At 29.1% G+C, this 17862-nt stretch overlaps 3 protein-coding genes across 12 annotated transcripts; 2 read left to right on the top strand and 1 right to left on the bottom strand.

The window, feature by feature from the left end:
- The first annotated feature begins 3238 nt into the window (after nt 1-3238).
- LOC149889892 (uncharacterized) lies at nt 3239-6047 on the top strand. The gene is made up of 2 exons (XM_090086196.1): nt 3239-3316; nt 4068-6047. The coding sequence occupies exons 1-2, from the start codon at nt 3268-3270 to the stop codon at nt 5867-5869; spliced, it is 1851 nt and encodes a 616-aa protein (XP_089942322.1). The 5' UTR covers nt 3239-3267; the 3' UTR covers nt 5870-6047.
- A 951-nt stretch (nt 6048-6998) lies between these two features.
- Nucleotides 6999-9791, top strand: LOC149889891 (uncharacterized). Of its 3 annotated transcripts, XM_090086203.1 has the most exons (4): nt 6999-7343; nt 7699-9153; nt 9223-9293; nt 9460-9734. In XM_090086203.1, the coding sequence occupies exons 2-4, from the start codon at nt 7704-7706 to the stop codon at nt 9505-9507; spliced, it is 1569 nt and encodes a 522-aa protein (XP_089942329.1). In that variant the 5' UTR covers nt 6999-7343; nt 7699-7703; the 3' UTR covers nt 9508-9734. The 3 variants fall into 3 exon arrangements, with proteins under 3 accessions (XP_089942329.1, XP_089942327.1, XP_089942328.1); XM_090086201.1 differs by having other exon boundaries at nt 9223-9791; XM_090086202.1 differs by lacking the exon at nt 6999-7343 and having other exon boundaries at nt 7401-9153; nt 9223-9791.
- Nucleotides 9792-12542: 2751 nt separating this feature from the next.
- On the bottom strand, nt 12543-17114 carry LOC145182907 (syntaxin-5-like). 8 transcript variants are annotated; one of them, XR_016451930.1, is made up of 11 exons: nt 17004-17114; nt 16769-16863; nt 14506-14728; nt 14340-14413; nt 14184-14239; nt 13953-14023; nt 13549-13590; nt 13366-13440; nt 13220-13280; nt 12840-13141; nt 12543-12735 (listed from the first exon to the last, which is right to left on the bottom strand). XR_016451930.1 is itself a non-coding variant. In XM_090085654.1 (11 exons), exons 3-11 carry the CDS (start codon nt 14695-14697, stop codon nt 12576-12578), a joined length of 1029 nt encoding a protein of 342 aa, XP_089941780.1. In that variant the 5' UTR covers nt 14698-14728; nt 16769-16863; nt 17004-17096; the 3' UTR covers nt 12543-12575. The 8 variants fall into 8 exon arrangements, 7 of the variants coding, with proteins under 7 accessions (XP_089941780.1, XP_089941776.1, XP_089941775.1 ...); XM_090085654.1 differs by having other exon boundaries at nt 13224-13280; nt 17004-17096; XM_090085650.1 differs by lacking the exon at nt 16769-16863 and adding an exon at nt 14862-14965 and having other exon boundaries at nt 13224-13280; nt 14506-14766; nt 17004-17066.
- Nucleotides 17115-17862: the final 748 nt, after the last annotated feature.

The raw sequence follows: 17862 nt of genomic DNA, 5'->3' as shown, positions 1-17862 counted from the left end.
CTTTTCAAACTGATAATATCAAATTTAGTATTTGGAATATAATAACCTTTTTTAAAAAAAACAAAGGGCTGATTGCATAAAACGTAGAACAAAACAACGGAAAAAATTCTAAAGAGAATTTCAGGGCATAGGAAATTATAATTCTAATGCAGCATTTGGGTTTTATTATTTCTTCCTTTTTGTTTTATTTTGCAGCCGGCACGTTGCATGTGCCTATCTAATGATTAAATAGTCAAGAGACAAGTTTTTAGTTGGAACTCCCCCAGTAATTAATTGTAACATAGAATCCTAAATGACCACTCCAACAAGCAATTTTTAAAATCAATAGACACTTAAATGTACAACAAGCGCAAATACCTGAGAGACAGTTATAACCCGCAATTAAATGAGTCATACGCTATCACTCTTACGGCTCTTGTTTATCTATTATTCTTCTCGCATGCATTTCACATGAGAGCGAAGAGATTACGGATGTAAACCTCTTGAAAACTGTTATTTGTATTACTTGGGTTGCTTTTCCTAGGGTTTTTTTGCATGGTAAATATTGTTGTAGTGACAAGCAGATCGAAATTATAAAGCTAAAAATCCACTCGCAGAGCAAGAAATCGTTTTACGTTTTTTGCCATTGAGAAAATGCTAAAGTTTAAATTCCTTTTACTTTTCTCTAGTTAAAATAATTCTTAACATCCACTCCACCCTTCCCTTAAAATAAATGCGATATGTTTAAAAAGCGAAGCTGCTTTTCAAAGTGTGTTTTGATTAAGTCCTTGTTTATTTTTTATTTTATTTTTTAATGTTTGCCTTCATGTTGCAATTCACTTTACAATAGACGCATTTTCTTAAGTGTTTAATCAGCTTAAGCTTTTCTTTAAAAAATGGTAACCTTATTTTAAGCTACCGCCCTGCACAAGTTTTTTCCTTTCTTTTTCTTGCATCTACCGATGTTTTGATGTACAGAACTCAAATAAAATTTATTTTTATCTTTTCGTCAAGGAAGTAGGTTTTTTAAACCGCATACTTGTTAAGTGGCGTGGAAACGTAAAATAGGAAGTTCAATATTTGAAGTTTATATACAACTTTCATTAATAATATTTGTTTCCCCTCATGCACGAATATCGGGTGAATGTAAGTGCATTTAAATTCAAACAATATTTTAACAATTAAAAAATGATTGATTTTGATTCTTTAATTAAAAGAAATAAAATATTTAAAAAAAGGCTTACTGCAATTTTGGAAACCGATTTAAAACCAGGTTAGTATTCTGAAGAGAAAAAAAAAAAAAAAAAGAAGCCGAGTGTCAAAATCATTTTGTTGCACATTAGGAATTAAGTATGATATGGGGAAAAATTAAAATGCAAAAATCTCAACTAATCTTTTTTGGTATTGAAAGTATAGATAAAATTTAAAATTATAGCAATAAAACAACTAAAAGTTGATTTTACAATTGATTTAACCGAAGAGAGGGAGTTTAACAATGAATGTTTGTAGCAATATTTGCTATCAACACATTTATGAAAGTTAAAAGAGGAAATTCAGATTTTGGTGACGTTAGTGTGAGATCTCGATTAAAACTCTCACTGAATCTTAAAACTTTGTTTCTTCATGATCTTATAGATTAGAGTAATGAACAGGTCTTGCAACCAAATTTCATACACAACAAGACTAATCAGTTAGAGAAGGCGAAAAAATTACTGTTTAATCTCGTAAAAGAATCAAGAGCAAGCTTGGTCAGAGCAAGAAAAGTTGATAAGAAGTTTACATTCATCTATCATGACATTAGTAAGATTACCAAAGATTGATGAAAAGACCATGAAAAGGACTCTAAAGCATCTTAGTAAGGTCAGTGTTTGTCAGACTTTTATAGAATGACTCAAAGCACTTAGATTAGAGCAATTAAAAAAGCTTCCTAAGCGATAAGACTCATCAATATTCAAAATCTTTTCAGATGAGCTATTTACTACAGACTGTGTCATCAACAGAGGAAATGATCAATTTATTGTTTAGAAAAGTGAACTCCCCATCTGTGTGCCATACAAAGCATTCTCGGTCAATAAATGTTTTTGGTTCAAATGGTGAAAAGACTCCTTCTATCTATGTTAAAGAGAGAAAAAAACTTAAGTACATAGGTTTTTATTAGCGGTGGGGCCTAAAAAATCAAACAGTTTTTAAAAGACCATGTAGCCAATTTATATTCTAAAGTTTTTAGGTCTTCCCCTAATTTAGATTTGAATTCACTTAATTATCCAATCTGGAGGGTTGGCGGAGGCAAGATTAAGAAATGCAAAAAGGTCCCCTAAAGTCTCAAGTCTCTCAAGTCCTCCATTACAAAATCTTGGAGCTCTATGTCAAGGGAATATCTCACTATTATTTGTAAGGGCTTCCGTCTACGTTTAGAAAAAATTTTCTGTCATTGAAAAATAATGGAGCTTAAATTGAATCTTAAGGTAGTCAAGACATTTATCTCAAATGTTTTTTGTTTTTTTTTAAATATTTTCAGAAATTATTATTTTTGGCTTTAAAATCTCTATTGTTTAATAGTAAAAAAAAGTCCGCCAGTTGCTGCTACATCCAGTAAAAAAATTTTTAAGTTCATTTTTACATTAAAAAGATAGTTTAAAAAAGAGTATGAAGTGAATGTTGCTTAAAATATCCTCCCCATGATAAAACAACCCTTAAAATAAATTTTTAAATATTACAAAATTATTAAAAGTATGACATCCCCTGGTAAAAACACCATCACTCACCACTCAAAACATTTCATTGCATAAAAAGCCGTAGAAAATAAAAAATTTAACATCTTTAGAAAAAAAAGATTTCAGTACCTTCGTTCACCTTTCCCATTTTACTGTAAAAAGTTGAGGAGAAGAAGAGGATCGTAGAAATTAGCAAAACCCTTATTCTACCAAAATGGCAGAGAAACGTTTTTCTAATTTCCATGAGACGTTTTTAACCTTTTTTACCACCATGTTTTAGACCGTGTCAACCCATTTCGTCAGGTTAGAATTATTTTGTTCTATCTCGAAATTTGAAAAAAATGAGTTTATACCTTTTTCTCCTTTTTTGTTATATTTTCTTTCTAGCTGTATTACTTTTAAAATTGAAAAAAAAAATTTAATAGTGTCAAATTAGGTGTAACCGATTGTTCTATGTGCAAAATAGCGATAGCTATTAATGTTATTTTGTTGTATTTCCAACAACCAATAAAATTGTTTATAAATCGCATAAAATAATACGTGTTCTTGTTTATTTCCTCTTTAAAATTTTAAAATGGCGGAGAATATTAATCTTGGTCTTGGAGTAATAAACCAAAATACAGGTATTTTCTTATATATTCTAGTGCTAATCGGCTTTTTTTAGTATTAATAAAAATTCAGCACATTATTTTAGTAGGAAATGTGTTATCATCTTATAAGAACCTCACGGATTCTCTTGTATATGTGACATATGCACTAGTGTGTGTATGTCACAAATATCAGAATCCGTGAGGTTCTAATAAGATAATAACACATTATATATATATATATATATATATATATATATATATATATATATATATATATATATATATATATATATATATATATATATATATATATATATATATATATATATATATATGTATATATATATATATATATATATATATATATATATATATATATATATATATATATATATATTTCTGAAGATTTTTCTGAGATTTCTGAAGTGTCTTTATTGACAAAACATGGTGTAAAAAATTGAAATTAATGATTTCTAATAATTTATTATTGTTTTGTTCTTTTAAGAACATTGAGCACTCTATTTTATAGAATACATTTATAATTGTTGTTATATATATATATATATATATATATATATATATATATATATATATATATATATATATATATATATATATATATATATATATATATATATATATATATATAATCATTTTTACACGTTGTATATACTAAATAAATTTAGACTCAAATGTAAATGAATTGCTTCATATGTAGAAGAAATTATCTTATTTTTACCTATTTGCATTGCATAACTTTTTTAGGTTTCATTTTTATTTTTAGTTTACCCACAACAAGCTAATATCATGGTTACTCCCAATGGTTCAACACATCCTTCAATTGCCGGTCAACTACGATTACCTCCGCATGGTGGGAAAACAAGAAAACGTCAGGCAAACTGTTATAACTGGAAACAGTCAAAAAGAAAGCGACTTAGGCAATCAGGAAAAGAATATATTAATACCAGGGGCAAGGTTATTCAACCAAAAAGTATTAAAAATAAAAAAGATTGTGGAAATTGTTGCAAGTTTAAGTGTTCTGTGAAAATTTCAGAAGACGAGAGAAAAAAATTATTTAATGGATTGTGGGGAATGTCTCAGATTGAAAAGCAACACTTTTTTAGTAAAACTACTGAGCGGTTAGATAAAAAAACGACTCAGATCAATAAAGTAAGCAAATCAAGAAGAAAGTATACTTATTTTTACAATTTCTTTGTTGATAATGTCAAACATCGTGTATGTAAGGTGTTTTATTTGTCTACATTAGACATCAGCAGCAGGCAAATATCATACTATCATGAAAATAAGCTTGAAACTGGTATTCCTGCCCCTACAAAATGGGGGAAACATTGTAAAAAAAAAGTTCTTGAAATGACTAAACAGAGTATAGAAAACCATATTAACTTGTTTCCACGAGTTGAGTCACATTATTGTCGAAGCATTTCCTGCAAACAATACTTTGATGGTTCATTAAATTTGAAGAAACTTTATGATTTGTATTTAACATATTGCACTCAATATAAAATTTTACCAGCAAAGGAATGTATGTACCGCAATATTTTTAACACCAAATTTAATATTGAATTTCAAAAGCCAAAAAAAGATCTATGTGATACATGCTACCAATTTTGCATTATTGAAAATGCAAGTGAAGAACAAATCCAAAAGTATAACAACCATATTGTATCAAAAAATGAAACAAAGATCGAGAGAGATAAGGATCGAAAGTTGAAGTCCCCTACCACAACCATAGTTTGTATTGATCTACAAAATGTCTTGAGCTTGCCAAAAAGTAACGTGGGAAACTTCTTTTATAAAAGAAAGCTCAGTTGTTATAATTTAACAGGTTACTCTTCGCTGAACAAAAAAGCATATTGTGTATTATGGCATGAAGGTATGTCTGGTCGTTCCGGTAACGATATTGCCAGTGCTGTGATATGTATGCTAAATCAAGTTTACAAGGATCTTCCTAATATTGATAAGTTTTTACTTTGGTTTGATTCTTGTGTTTCACAAAATAGAAACAGTCATATGTCAGCTGCTTTGCGTGAGTTTCTTACTGATCATCCAAATATTAAAATTATTGAACAAAAGTATTGTGAGCCAGGGCATAGCTCCATTCAAGAATGTGATAATATACATAGTCAGATTGAGAAATCATTACATTCGGCAGAAATATTCAGCCCTCCCGAGTTGGTAAAAGCAATATTGAATGTTAACCAACGTAAACCATTTTTTGTATACCAAATGCAAAAAAAGGACATTAAAAATTTCTCAAAAATTGCCTGTCTTATGAACTACAAAAAGGTTCCATACTTTAATGTCAAAACACTTGTATACAGGTCTAATGCTCCTGGTCATGTGTATTTCAAGAATCGTTTTACAGATATTTATAAGGAGGTACGGCTGTCTAAGCCAAAAAACACTAGAGGATCAGGAAGTAATCTTGAAGAACCATCAATTCCATTGGCATCTTGTTTTCGACATAATATTAAAATTTCTAGTGAGAAAGTAAAAGACATTGTTTCTATGTACCCATATATGCCAGCTGTAGATGTTTGTTTCTATAAAACATTATTTCAGTAGTTTTTTTTTTCAACTCTTCATCCGGAAACAAGTTTCATTTTAATTGTTTTATTTATATACTTTAGTTATGTTATGCAACATTCAGTTTTATTTTGTATAAGGTTCATTCAAACTGTTATTAACATGTTATTCATATTAAAAACTTTGTTTATTTTCAATAAATCTTTTTAGATAGAAATGATTTTCTTTAAATAATATAGCTCTTGTTAAAAGCTGCCCATCCTTCCAGAAGCAATATCAGTTGAATTCTGTCAAAGTAGCAATAAGAAAGCTAATTGTATCATCCCATCCATTTAAGTTTTCCAACGAAGTGTTTTAGGTTTCTATATTTGCGTTTAAATCCCTAAGTTAAAAGTAATTTGTTGTTATTCATTTGCTTTTCGCAAAACGTTTAAATTGTATTTACTAAAATATGGAGATAGCACAAAATAATATTAACGCGAAATGTATCTATTGAAATTATCTCCAAACAGGGTCGAGCCATAATAGCAAATTGAGCAACTTACTTTTTTTTTCAAAACAAATAATTTTTTTTAGAATACAGGTAAGTATTGAAAAAAGTTTTCATTAATGGAAAATATATCGCCAATTCTACTGCATTACAGTGTAAAACTTCAACTTGATTTATCTCAGTTTAAACAAATGCAGAGTTAGAACAAAATAATTCTAACCTGACGATTTCTAAAATTTCGAATAAAATTTAAAAGCGACCAATCATAGGTTAGTATCGAGCGTTGTTAGCTTGAGTTTGAATTGAGAGAGAAGCGCAGAAAACCATTGTTACGCCAAATGTCAAAAAAGCAACAAAATGTTACGAGTAATACATCCTTTAAAGCAAATCAGGGTGTTCCAATCAGCTATTGTAAAAATTTATTAAGATGTAAATGATTTTAATTTGCGTACGGAAAGTTTCAAAGAAAAAAAACTCAAAATTATGATGAGTAAATGAAATCTAAAGAAATTGATAAAAGCGTTTTCTTTTAAAACATCGATTTATCGAAGATTTATTGTTATGAAATGAGTCAGAACATTAACAAAATAACAAAAACAACAAAACCTAAACTTAAGTAGAAACCAGGCGCCAGAAGTCCCAGCTTTTAATGGATTGACACAGTGCACAGTGGGCCAGGTGGTAGACAAAACCTCAAAAAAAAATATTCGAAATACTTCCAACTACTCAGTATATTATGTATATAAGAGCATAATAAATGGTTTAAAACATTATTTGTAGTTTGGTAGTACATCATAAATGTACAATTATCAATTACAATTGAATATATTTAGAAATTCATTTATTAATTTTTTTAATAGATATATCACCTATAACTATGACAACGAATAACCTTTAAATTATTTAACATATGCGAAATTAATTGACACATTAATAAAATTTAATTTTATAGCTTTACGAAAAATGCCACAACAAATTCCAAGGTCTTGTATTAAACTCACAGTTTCATTTTGAAATATAAAGGTAAGATTTTTATTTATAATATTAAAATATTATATTAAAAGTGACGCATATAGTTTAGAACCTGCTGGAACCGCTTATTAATGTTAAAATAAGTTAATACAATATATGTATAGCCTGTTGGTGGTGTTTAATTCTGCTCTTAGCTGCCCCTTTAAGTTTGGTAAACATTTAAAAAAAGATATTTTCGTAAAATGCTATTCGCGACAAACCTATTTTTTTGGTTTTAGGTAATAATAGGTGCTGTGCTTATTATACTGGCCTAATTAAATGTAGCTGAAATGAAAATAATGACCATATTTATGTTATATTTTTTTATAGTGGTTGCACTAATAACGTTAAAATCATTTTTTTGTAGTTGATATGAAGATTAGTGATGTCCATAAACGTATACGGCATGACCAACTAAAGCCTGGTGATAAATCATTTTCTATGTCTGTAGAAGCTATTCTAGTCTCTATGAATTTGGGTTCTACTGGATGTGCTGCGTTTTTAAAAGTATATCAAAAGAAATGGAAGGATGCAAACCGGGGAAATAAAAAGTTTGAAAGTAAAAATAAAAATTGGTTGGCTCAGGACTTTAAATCTACATACAGTAATAATATATCTGAGTCTGATAATTCTAGTCAATCACATAATATTGGTGGAAGACCAAGTTGCTCCTTTGAAGACGCATCTGACAAAACCAAAAGAAGAAGACTCAATGATGTTATAAATAATTTTACTACTGATGAGTTGCTCCACTCAGCAAGGCTTAAATTAAGGAATGAGTTTAATTATGAGGCTGCCAAGCAAGTTGCTGAGATATCAGAACCTTCTAGTCAATTTAAAAAGTATACACCTAATGAAGGTCTGGCATTAATTATAGATGGTGGCATGTCAAAATCAACCTACCAACTTATCAGAAATGGAGCTGAAGAACGTGATTGCCATATATATCCTTCATACAACAACATAAGATTGTCTAAAGCTAACTGCTATCCAGAGAACATCTTTGTTGATGATTATTCAGCACAAATACCACTACAAGAATTACTAAAACATACAGTAAAAAGACTCTGCGAGGTGCAAGCTCCTGTGATCAGCACAATGCTGGATTGTTTGACCCGGTTGACTTTGCGTTGCAAGGCCGGGTTTGATGGGGCTAATGGGCAAAGCGTGTACAAGCAAGTGAGTAGTGAGGAAGCTGGAGATCGTAACTTAAAAAAAGAAGAATCTCTGTTCATTACTTGCTTAGCACCACTAGAACTCAGTGGGTTCTGCAATGATAAAGAAGTACTATTATGGCGTAATGACAAGCCATCATCTACTGCTTATTGTCGTCCAATAAGATTTTCTTTTCAAAAAGAAAGCAAAGCTGTTGTCCTAGAAGAAGCAAAATATTTAGAATCTGAAATAGAAAAATGTAGTATTTTTAATGTTACTTTTAGTGGAAAAGAACTGGTTGTCAAAAGTATTATAGAACTGACCATGATTGATGGCAAAATTCAAACTATTCTGTCTGATGTGACTAATTCAACTCAATGTTGCTCTGTGTGTGGTGTGTCTCCAAAAATCATGAATAACTTAGAAATGGTGCTGAAATTGGACAATGCTAGTAACTTAGAACTGAAATATGGTCTTTCTAGCCTGCATTCCTGGATTAGGTTTTTTGAAATGGTATTACATATTGGATACAAGCTGGAAACTCAAAAGTGGCAGTCTAGAGCTATTGAAGATAAGGAAAATGTTAAGCAAGTGAAGAAACGTATCCAGACAGAATTTATGAATCAAATGGGACTGGTTGTGGATTTCCCAAAAAGTGGAGGATCTGGTAAGTGAAATTACATAAATACTTGTATATGAATCATCAGGTTAACTATCACATATATGCAATTTGTAGGTACCAGTAATGATGGAAACACCGCCCGACGAGCCTTTGCAGACTATCAATTAACTGCCAAAATTTTGAAAGTAGATGAAACTCTTTTATTTTATTTTTACATCATTCTAGTCACTTTATCATCTGGATTTGAAATTGATAATGTCAAGTTCAAAGAGTTTTGTATTACTGCTCTTAAACTTTACATATCTAAGTATTCCTGGTATTACATGTCACAATCAGTACACAAAATTTTAGTTCATGGTCATGCCATCATTGCTAGACAGTACTTGCCAATTGGACTGATGTCAGAGGAGGCACAAGAGGCCCGCAACAAGGATTTTAAAAAGTTTAGGAAAGATTTCAGTAGAAAGACTTCTAGAATAGACACAAACCGCGACCTGGTTAACAGACTACTTGTATCTAGTGATCCTGTCATAACATCATTAAGAAAAGGTCATAACAAAAATAGTAAGAGTTTTAAAAAAATCCCCAGTGAAGTTTTGGCTTTGCTGAGGGAATCAGCTCCACCTTCTTCTAGTTCTTTGTAGCTAAACACAATTTCTTGTTTGATTTTTTGAAAAGAAGGTTGATTTAAAAAAAAATTTTTACTAAGCCTATTAATTGTAATTTTGTTATTAAAAACTAAAATATTCTTGATAAAAATAAATATTATTTCATGTATAATGATTATTTATATATCGAAATGGGTTTGGGGAGCAATTGGGTAATAATTAGGTTTTGTCCACCATATCCTATATATCTGGCCCACTGTGCAGTGCAAAAGCACCTAACAGACTTGCTGAGCTTTTCTTTTCTGTTTCAAAGTCTGCACATTAAATTTTACTTATTCTACAGAACAATTTAATTGCAATATGATTGGTTGACATACTTTCAATGAAAATGAAGAATTTAAGTTAGAAAATATATTCTAGAAGTCATTAAATTTTTATAGCAAAATATTGATGGATGTCGTAAGCATTCAATTGTTAAGTCCAAGATTTTTATTTTTTGTTTTACTTTTTTTTTGAATTTTACAAAATTGTAAAAAAGTAGGATGAAAGATTTGTTTTTTGTTGTATTTTATTTTTGTAGTATTTAGTCTAGAAATTTTGCTCACTTACAACATTTGAGTTTATGTGTTCACTTCAAATAAAATACGCACCAAAATGTGCGGTAAAGAAAATATAATACACGTTACTATCCCAATTTTATTGTTAACTAACCAATCTATTTTTTGCGGTAAAAAATTGCTTTTTTGCAGTATTTTAAAAAATAACCTAAAACTCTCAATCCATTTTAGCTTGTAAGAATTAAACGAGTTCTAATTTTAGTCTCTCAATAATATTCCACTAAAAAACATAAAATACATATTATAAAATATTTTTAGTTGGTCTACCATTGGTTAAATTTAATTTGCCGGTTAATGGGAGCACTGACATAAACCATCATTTTTTTGTTTTTTAATAATTCTATCGTTCAGTTTTAAAACTGTTTTTAACGTAATGTCATCAACCTCCTTACAAACATTTTCTCTTTTTCCAATTCTGTTTTCATACACTTAGACAATCATCCAAGTCTATTAAAGTGACCAGGGTGATTGTAAAAGAATATGAAAACAGGACGTGCAACTTCTTTCAATTCCATTTTTTAGACCGAGGAGTATCTGATAATTTGCGAAACTTCTGAGTACGTCTGAGGCAGCCTTAATTAAATCAAATCAATTCCCTTGAAAGGTTCACATTATAGTGGCAAAAAAATGTACTATCAGAGTAAAAAATTGTGGCAAAAAAATGTACTATTTGTCAGCAGAGCTCAATATAAAGCTTATGTGGAGAATGTTCTGTGATAAACACTCCAACCTTAAAGTTAGCAAATCTTTTTCCTGGAATTTTTTTCAGGGAAAACTTCAAGTACAAACTTGGACGCTCACAAGCGGATGTGTGCTGCACATGTGAGGTGTTAAACAGTTAAATTAAATCACCTCACTTAAAACCTGTTGCAGAACGAGCTGCTGAAACTGGGCTTGCAGTTTAAAAAAGAAAGAGCACGAAATTCTATTCAGCTTTGAAGCATAAGACATCTGGTGCTGCTTAAGATCAAAGCTGTTGCATCTTTAGTATTTGACATCATGAAAACGATATCCCTTCCAAAAATCCCAAGGACTTTATTAATTACGGCACTTTTCATTAAGTATTTTTGGCATCCATAGCATCAAACAAAATACTACTGGCATTTATTTATATCATGAAAGGGAAGCAAAAAAGGGACCCAATCAAGTTTGTTCTCCATTTTCCAAATACCTAAATGCTGTTGCTGAAACTAGACATTATACAGAACTAAGGCTGTTCTGTGACAATTGTAGCGGCAAAAAAAAGAACCAGTTTTTGTCCAGATTTTGCTTTTATCTTACTAATTCAGGGAAATTCGACAAAGTTACACAGCACTTCCCTGTGCGAGGGCACAGTTTTCTTCCTTGCAATCGAGACTTTGGTCTCATATTAAAATGTCTGAGAACATTTGACCGCATATATACTGTGAATGAAATATCGGATAACATTAAGCACAACAAGATTTGACAAGTTAACAGTTTGCAAAAAGACTTTAGACTACAAAACATGAAAGCCTACTACAAAAAGGCATGCATTTCCCAAGTGACCAAAGGTAAGAAGGTTGAAAAAAAAGACAAGATCCGTTTCCCAATAAGTTATTTCAATTTAAATATAGAAAAAAAAACAAAGGATGTGTTGAACGATATTTTACCATAAATAGTGAGCTCCCCTCTCTCCCATTTTCATCAGGAGTTAGCCAACAACTGAACCATAAATTGTTGATAGTGAAATATTAAATTTGTTCAATATATGCTGCACTCATGAATAAAACTGTTATGAACCTTGAATTTGATTAAATATTTTCATTCAAATGGTTTTCTTAATTCATTTTTAAACTTTTGTTAAAAAGGCTTTTTTTTTAGATTGTTTGCATTTAATTTCTTAAAAAGTTCAAAATTTTATAAAACTTTAAACATAAAACAGGAACCTATACATTTAAATTTATTTTCTGATTTTTTTTTTAAAAAAAGTTTTTTTAATATGATGTTTTTTTTTCTATTTTGAAAAATTTGTATTTTGTGATGTACTATTTACAAAAACTGATTCAATTATTAACATATTCCCATTGAGCAATCAAAAAATATTAAAGATAATTTTGCACGCATACCCTTTACTAAGGATCAGTTAGATATCAGTTTCTAGAAATCGATACTGAGCATCAGTATATGAGATTAATTTTAAATATTTCAAGTAATAAATATTAAAAGAAAAACATAATGATAACAAAAATAATATAAGAGTATTTAATTTCACATTTTAAATCTAAGCCATGAAAAGAACAAATATTACAAAAAAAACAATAAGTACAAAGAAAATCTTTATAATGAGCCACCTGTTCGAAGATATCGACTGAAAATATTTTAAAAGTTCGCTATGTGCAGCTTCGACATTCATTTCTGTGTCTTCAACATTACTGTCAATCCTTTAAAAAAAAGAAACACAAGATTAAAAAAAAATAACCAAATAAACTGATCAATTAGGCTGATGCTTAATTATAGTGCTGACTTAAAAAAAAAAGTCTTTGACCTTTTAATCTGCTCCTCTTGTTCACTGACAAGATGTGCTAGCTGCTGAAATATTCCACCAAGCTCAACAATGGTAGACTCAATGCTTTCCATTGCAGTAGCCCGACTTTTTATGTAATCATCATTATGGTCATATATTTGTTGATTTTGATGAAGAAGTGGCTCCATATCAAGTGCAACAGCTTCATTATTTCCTGCCTGCCGATTTAAGAGAGAACTTCCTGTAAGATCAACCATAGGGAGAGTATCAGCAAGAGCACCTTGTGAAAATTGCTCACGCCGATTTTTCTGCTGCTTCATGTTCTACAAAGTGAAAAATTAAATTTTACATTCAAAATTTTGTACATATGAAAATTTAACAAAAGGAAAATAAACACTTACTTACTTCAGTGCGAACCTCTAGAACATGTTTAAAATCTTTTGACATATTTGCCAGCTTACTCTGAAACAAAGAAAAAAAATCACAACTTTATCACCAAAAAAAAACAATTGAAGAGAAATAAAAAGGAAATTTTACAATACATTACTTGAAGCGACATGACAACAGTGTGTGAATGTGTTTTAACATTTTTACTGGATGAAGAATCCTTGTGTTGCGCAATCTAAAGGAAAGTCCAGTTTTTAGTTTACAAAGAAATATGTAAATTTGTGTATGTGTGTATATATATGAGATTTATTTCAGTTCTAACAATAACATAAAATGTAAAAACCTGCTGAAGGTTAGCAATCTGTTGATTAAGATGATTTATATCCTGAAAAAAAGGTATAAATTTTAAACACCTGCTATTTATCATAAAAAACTTACTGATTAAATGATGCAAACAAAATTGTTGCTACTTTTCCTGTGACATGAAAAAATGCATTTTTTAAAAGATTTTTCCCAAATTAAGCAAACAATTTGAAGAGAGTTTAATAAAATTGATTTGATTGAAAGTTTAATAAGATTGATTTGATGGCTCTAGGATCCAGTATAAAGAAAACTTGTTGTGATATGAAAAGACCATTCCTGATTTTATCAACATTGAATGCTGATTTGTAACTGTTTTTTAAATGCAACACTAGATTCACCAATTCAATAACAAATAAGTAAAAAAAAAAAAAATCTTTAATTAACCTGTTTTATGATGTAAGTAAGCTCTTGAATTTCAACTGGTTTATCATTAAATAAAGATTTCTGCTTTGCAACTAAAAAAAACATACATAAATACATACATACATACATACATACATACATACATACATACATACATACATACATACATACATACATACATACATACATACATACATTTTCTTATAGCATTCTTATTGACAAAGTATTCATTTTTCTTCAAAAAGAACTTACGAATAGCTAGTTTTTCCAATTTGCTAAATGTGTTACTGATATCTTGCCCAATTTGTCTAAAATGTCCATTATAAATAAAAAAAGTAAACTTTGTTTTTAGTACAAAAGTAAAATTCATATTTTTGACTAGAGAATGAAAAAGCCTTCTGAAAATACCTTGACAAAAGAGTGAATGGACTTGGATTAACCACTCTACCATTTTGTCTTTGATTTAATTTGTAACCAACAGCCTATAACAGTCAATTTAATAAAAAAGTAAAGAGAGTGATGAAATTAAAGGGGCATTTTGGTTTGAAAGAAGATTCTAAAACACCATAACAACCTGACGTGACTGCAGTGACTTCACCGCTGACAGAAACTCCCCAGTTCTATCTCTACATGACATGTCAACTGAATCAACTGACAAAATATTATCTTCAAATGTATCTGTATAGCTTCTAGGTGAATAATTTGATATATTTAAATATCTTTCTTCTTTACTACCAGATTTTGTACGACGCCTGACAGTGCTCATTGGATTATATTAAATCAGCATTAATATTCCTCTAAACGCAGTATATAAATTGCTATTCATAGTAAATAGCTAAAAAAAAAAATATTTAGATTTTAAAAAAATAACAAAAAAATATATATCTTAATCCCCTGTTTAATCATAAACTATTGACAAACAGTTATTACCTTATGTAGACTAATTTTCATGTGGATTAAATTTTGTGGAGTTAGCAGATTTTGACATTTCCCACAAAAATTAGGCCAAGCAAAATCTTTGAAACTTATCATTGCTGAAATGCATGCAAATTTGTGTAACATTAACTGCAAAATTAAATTATTGCGAAAATATTAATGTGAATAATACTGGAAAAATTATAGATTTATTTGAATGTTAACACTTTGCAAACAAGAACCGAGGAGATCTGCAGTTAGCAGATAAAAACTTGACTTTTTAAAGCCCAAAAAATCAAATCCATGCAAAAATTTATCTACTTAAATTTATACTTAACAATAAATTATACTTGATAATATGTATAATTTATAATATATTTAAACAAAGTGGCTCATAAAGAAAAGGGGAATTTGCAGAATGATGAAAAATACATAAATATACAAAAAGAATTAAAACCTTTTTAAAAAAACTATTAATCATTTATTTTGAGCAGTGAACATATATTTAGATTTGAGAACAAGATCATTTGAATAAAAGATAATCTTATTGGTTACAAACTATAATCTTATTGGTGCCACAGAATGAGATTTTCTAAATTTTATGGTTTGGAAAATCTCATTCTGTTGTAATTCAAAAAAAAATTGTACACAGAAGAAAAAATCTGAAGCATCTAGCAGGAGATATTCAACCAACTTGATATACTACAGAGAACTTTGCAAAGTCGAACTTAGTGAAGAGCAAAAGCCAACAGGAAAACATCATAATTATGTAAATTTTTTTGACAACAAAAATGAGAAAATAGTAAATTTCTTTACAATTTAATATAAGCAATAAAGCTTATTTTCATTTAAATGAATATACGCATAATCTAGATTGAAAGATATTAGTAACAGAAACTTAAAAGCATTTCACTGTTGAGAATTACATTCACTTAGATGTAAGGGTTGGTGTGGAATAACATCTAAGATCATACACCAATGTTTCTTTGGAATCAATGTTGCTGTAAATATAAATGGTGCTGAAATCATTCTCAGATTTGGATTTAAAAAAATGCAGGCACAGGGTATACAGCAAGAGAGAGCAGTATTTCAGATCTACTAAATTAACATTACGTCAGTCTGAATATATTATAGCTCCTGAATATTTTTGAGGCTATTTAAAGAGCAAAAATTTGATAACCATTCTAGAGCTAAAAAGTGATATTCTTTGAGAAATTCAAGCAATACAAAAAGAAATTTTTGGATTGTTTAGGAAAATATAATAGAACTTAATTTAGGAAAGTTGAAAATGGCTGTTATTTTAAATAAAATGTTTTTTAAATAAAATTGAAAAAAATTTCCCATTTAAATACCTCTAATCTTTATGCACCACCCTGTGTGTAATCTATATAAATCAGAGCTATAATTTTTTTTTTTTTTATTGTTGAAAATCAAAACCTTCAACCTGTGTATGTATACTATATATAACCATATGTATTCTTAATAAATACTTTTGTCAGACAAAGCTCTAATTTGAAATTTTAAACATCTATTCTAAAAGTCTTTAATTTGAATTTTCATATCAGAATACAAGTTATTTTCATTAAATCATTACATTTTTTATTCTTCAGATCTTAAAAATGGTTTTTTGTAATTTGCATTTAAATAAAATAAAAAGAGGAGAGTAAATGTAGAATACTGTCTTCAGCGTATTAGGTATATACATAATAAACATTCATCATATGCATATATAAAGAGCTATATAGCTTTTTACATAAAATATGTATATAAATTTTTTAACCTCTATGGTAATAAAACAGCATTTTTATTACACACTGATTGCTTTATTTATTTTTGTTTTTGAATTATTTAGTTTGGATCTATTACTAAATTGATTTATTACTGTAACAAAATTAATTTCTTATTTTAAAAAGTCTTATTACCTACTATGTTTTGTACATCAAATTAACAATAGTGGTGCTTTATGAAGTATAACTGCTCCTAAATTACTTACTGTACCCTGATGTACTTCTTGAACCTATATAAACGCTATAAAAGCTCAACCGATGAGTAATAAACTTGACAAAGTTAATAAAAAAAACTATTAAAAAAAATTAAAAAGTTGAGAATTCATTTAAATATTATGTAAATCGTACTATAACGACAAACAATAATTACGTTTTCGATTCTTTCACTTTCAGTGCATGTAATTTTAGTTTGCTTCCTCAAATTTTCTTCCGTGATATGACGTTGTTTTGATGGCATGTAAACAAGCACCAAAGTTTAATTGTTTGATGAGGTAATCTTATCGACTAATCTTTTAATTACACGCCAACAAATTTTAAACGAGGATGGGTATTTTGCTTAGAAACGCGACTAGTAAGACAATTTTAGGAAAATATTTCAAGCTTTTAAAAACCAGTTTTTCAGTTCAGATTTTGAATTTGAAGAAACTGAACTCGCACTCTCTTATAAAACTTCTAGGATAGCAAACAATAAGTTCGATTTTATGGTCGCATTACTACAAAAAGGAAAGAGAGAGAGATAATATAAAAATACAGTTTTATAGATTATCCAAGATCTTTCACAGATTTGTTGCGGGGTAATTTTAAGTATTAAGAAATTATTGAGCTCAGTAATTAGTTCTACGAAGATGTCTGTAAAGTGGTTTTGGTTTTCCGGGGAATTTTTATTGAATTAATAATAAATCATTTTTGATTGCATTACAAAACTACGTTTTAAAACTGTCAGAAGTCTCAAATCTGTTTATTGTTTTACTCCAGCAATAATCTGCCATCGTTCCATAACAGCAGTTTCAGTAGTTCAAAGTATTTTTTAAAATATGCTATGGAGATAGATGTGAAACATACAGCTTTAACCAGAAACTTTTTAAAAAGAAAACTTTTTTTTTTCCCGGCGTACATTTTTTTTTCGAGTGAAGCTGTTTTTTTTATTTCTAAGAAAAAAATTTTATCGGTTGGTGTAATGGAGGACTTTCTTTTTTAATTGATAGGCGAATTACAAATACAGTTAGAAA

This window comes from Hydra viridissima, unplaced genomic scaffold (assembly GCF_058129835.1).
Source record: "Hydra viridissima isolate aposymbiotic clone 2 unplaced genomic scaffold, HvirCarnegie_v1 scaffold_4, whole genome shotgun sequence".
In the NCBI taxonomy this organism is placed as follows: Eukaryota; Metazoa; Cnidaria; class Hydrozoa; order Anthoathecata; family Hydridae; genus Hydra; species Hydra viridissima.
This window is presented reverse-complemented; position numbering and strand designations above follow the sequence as displayed.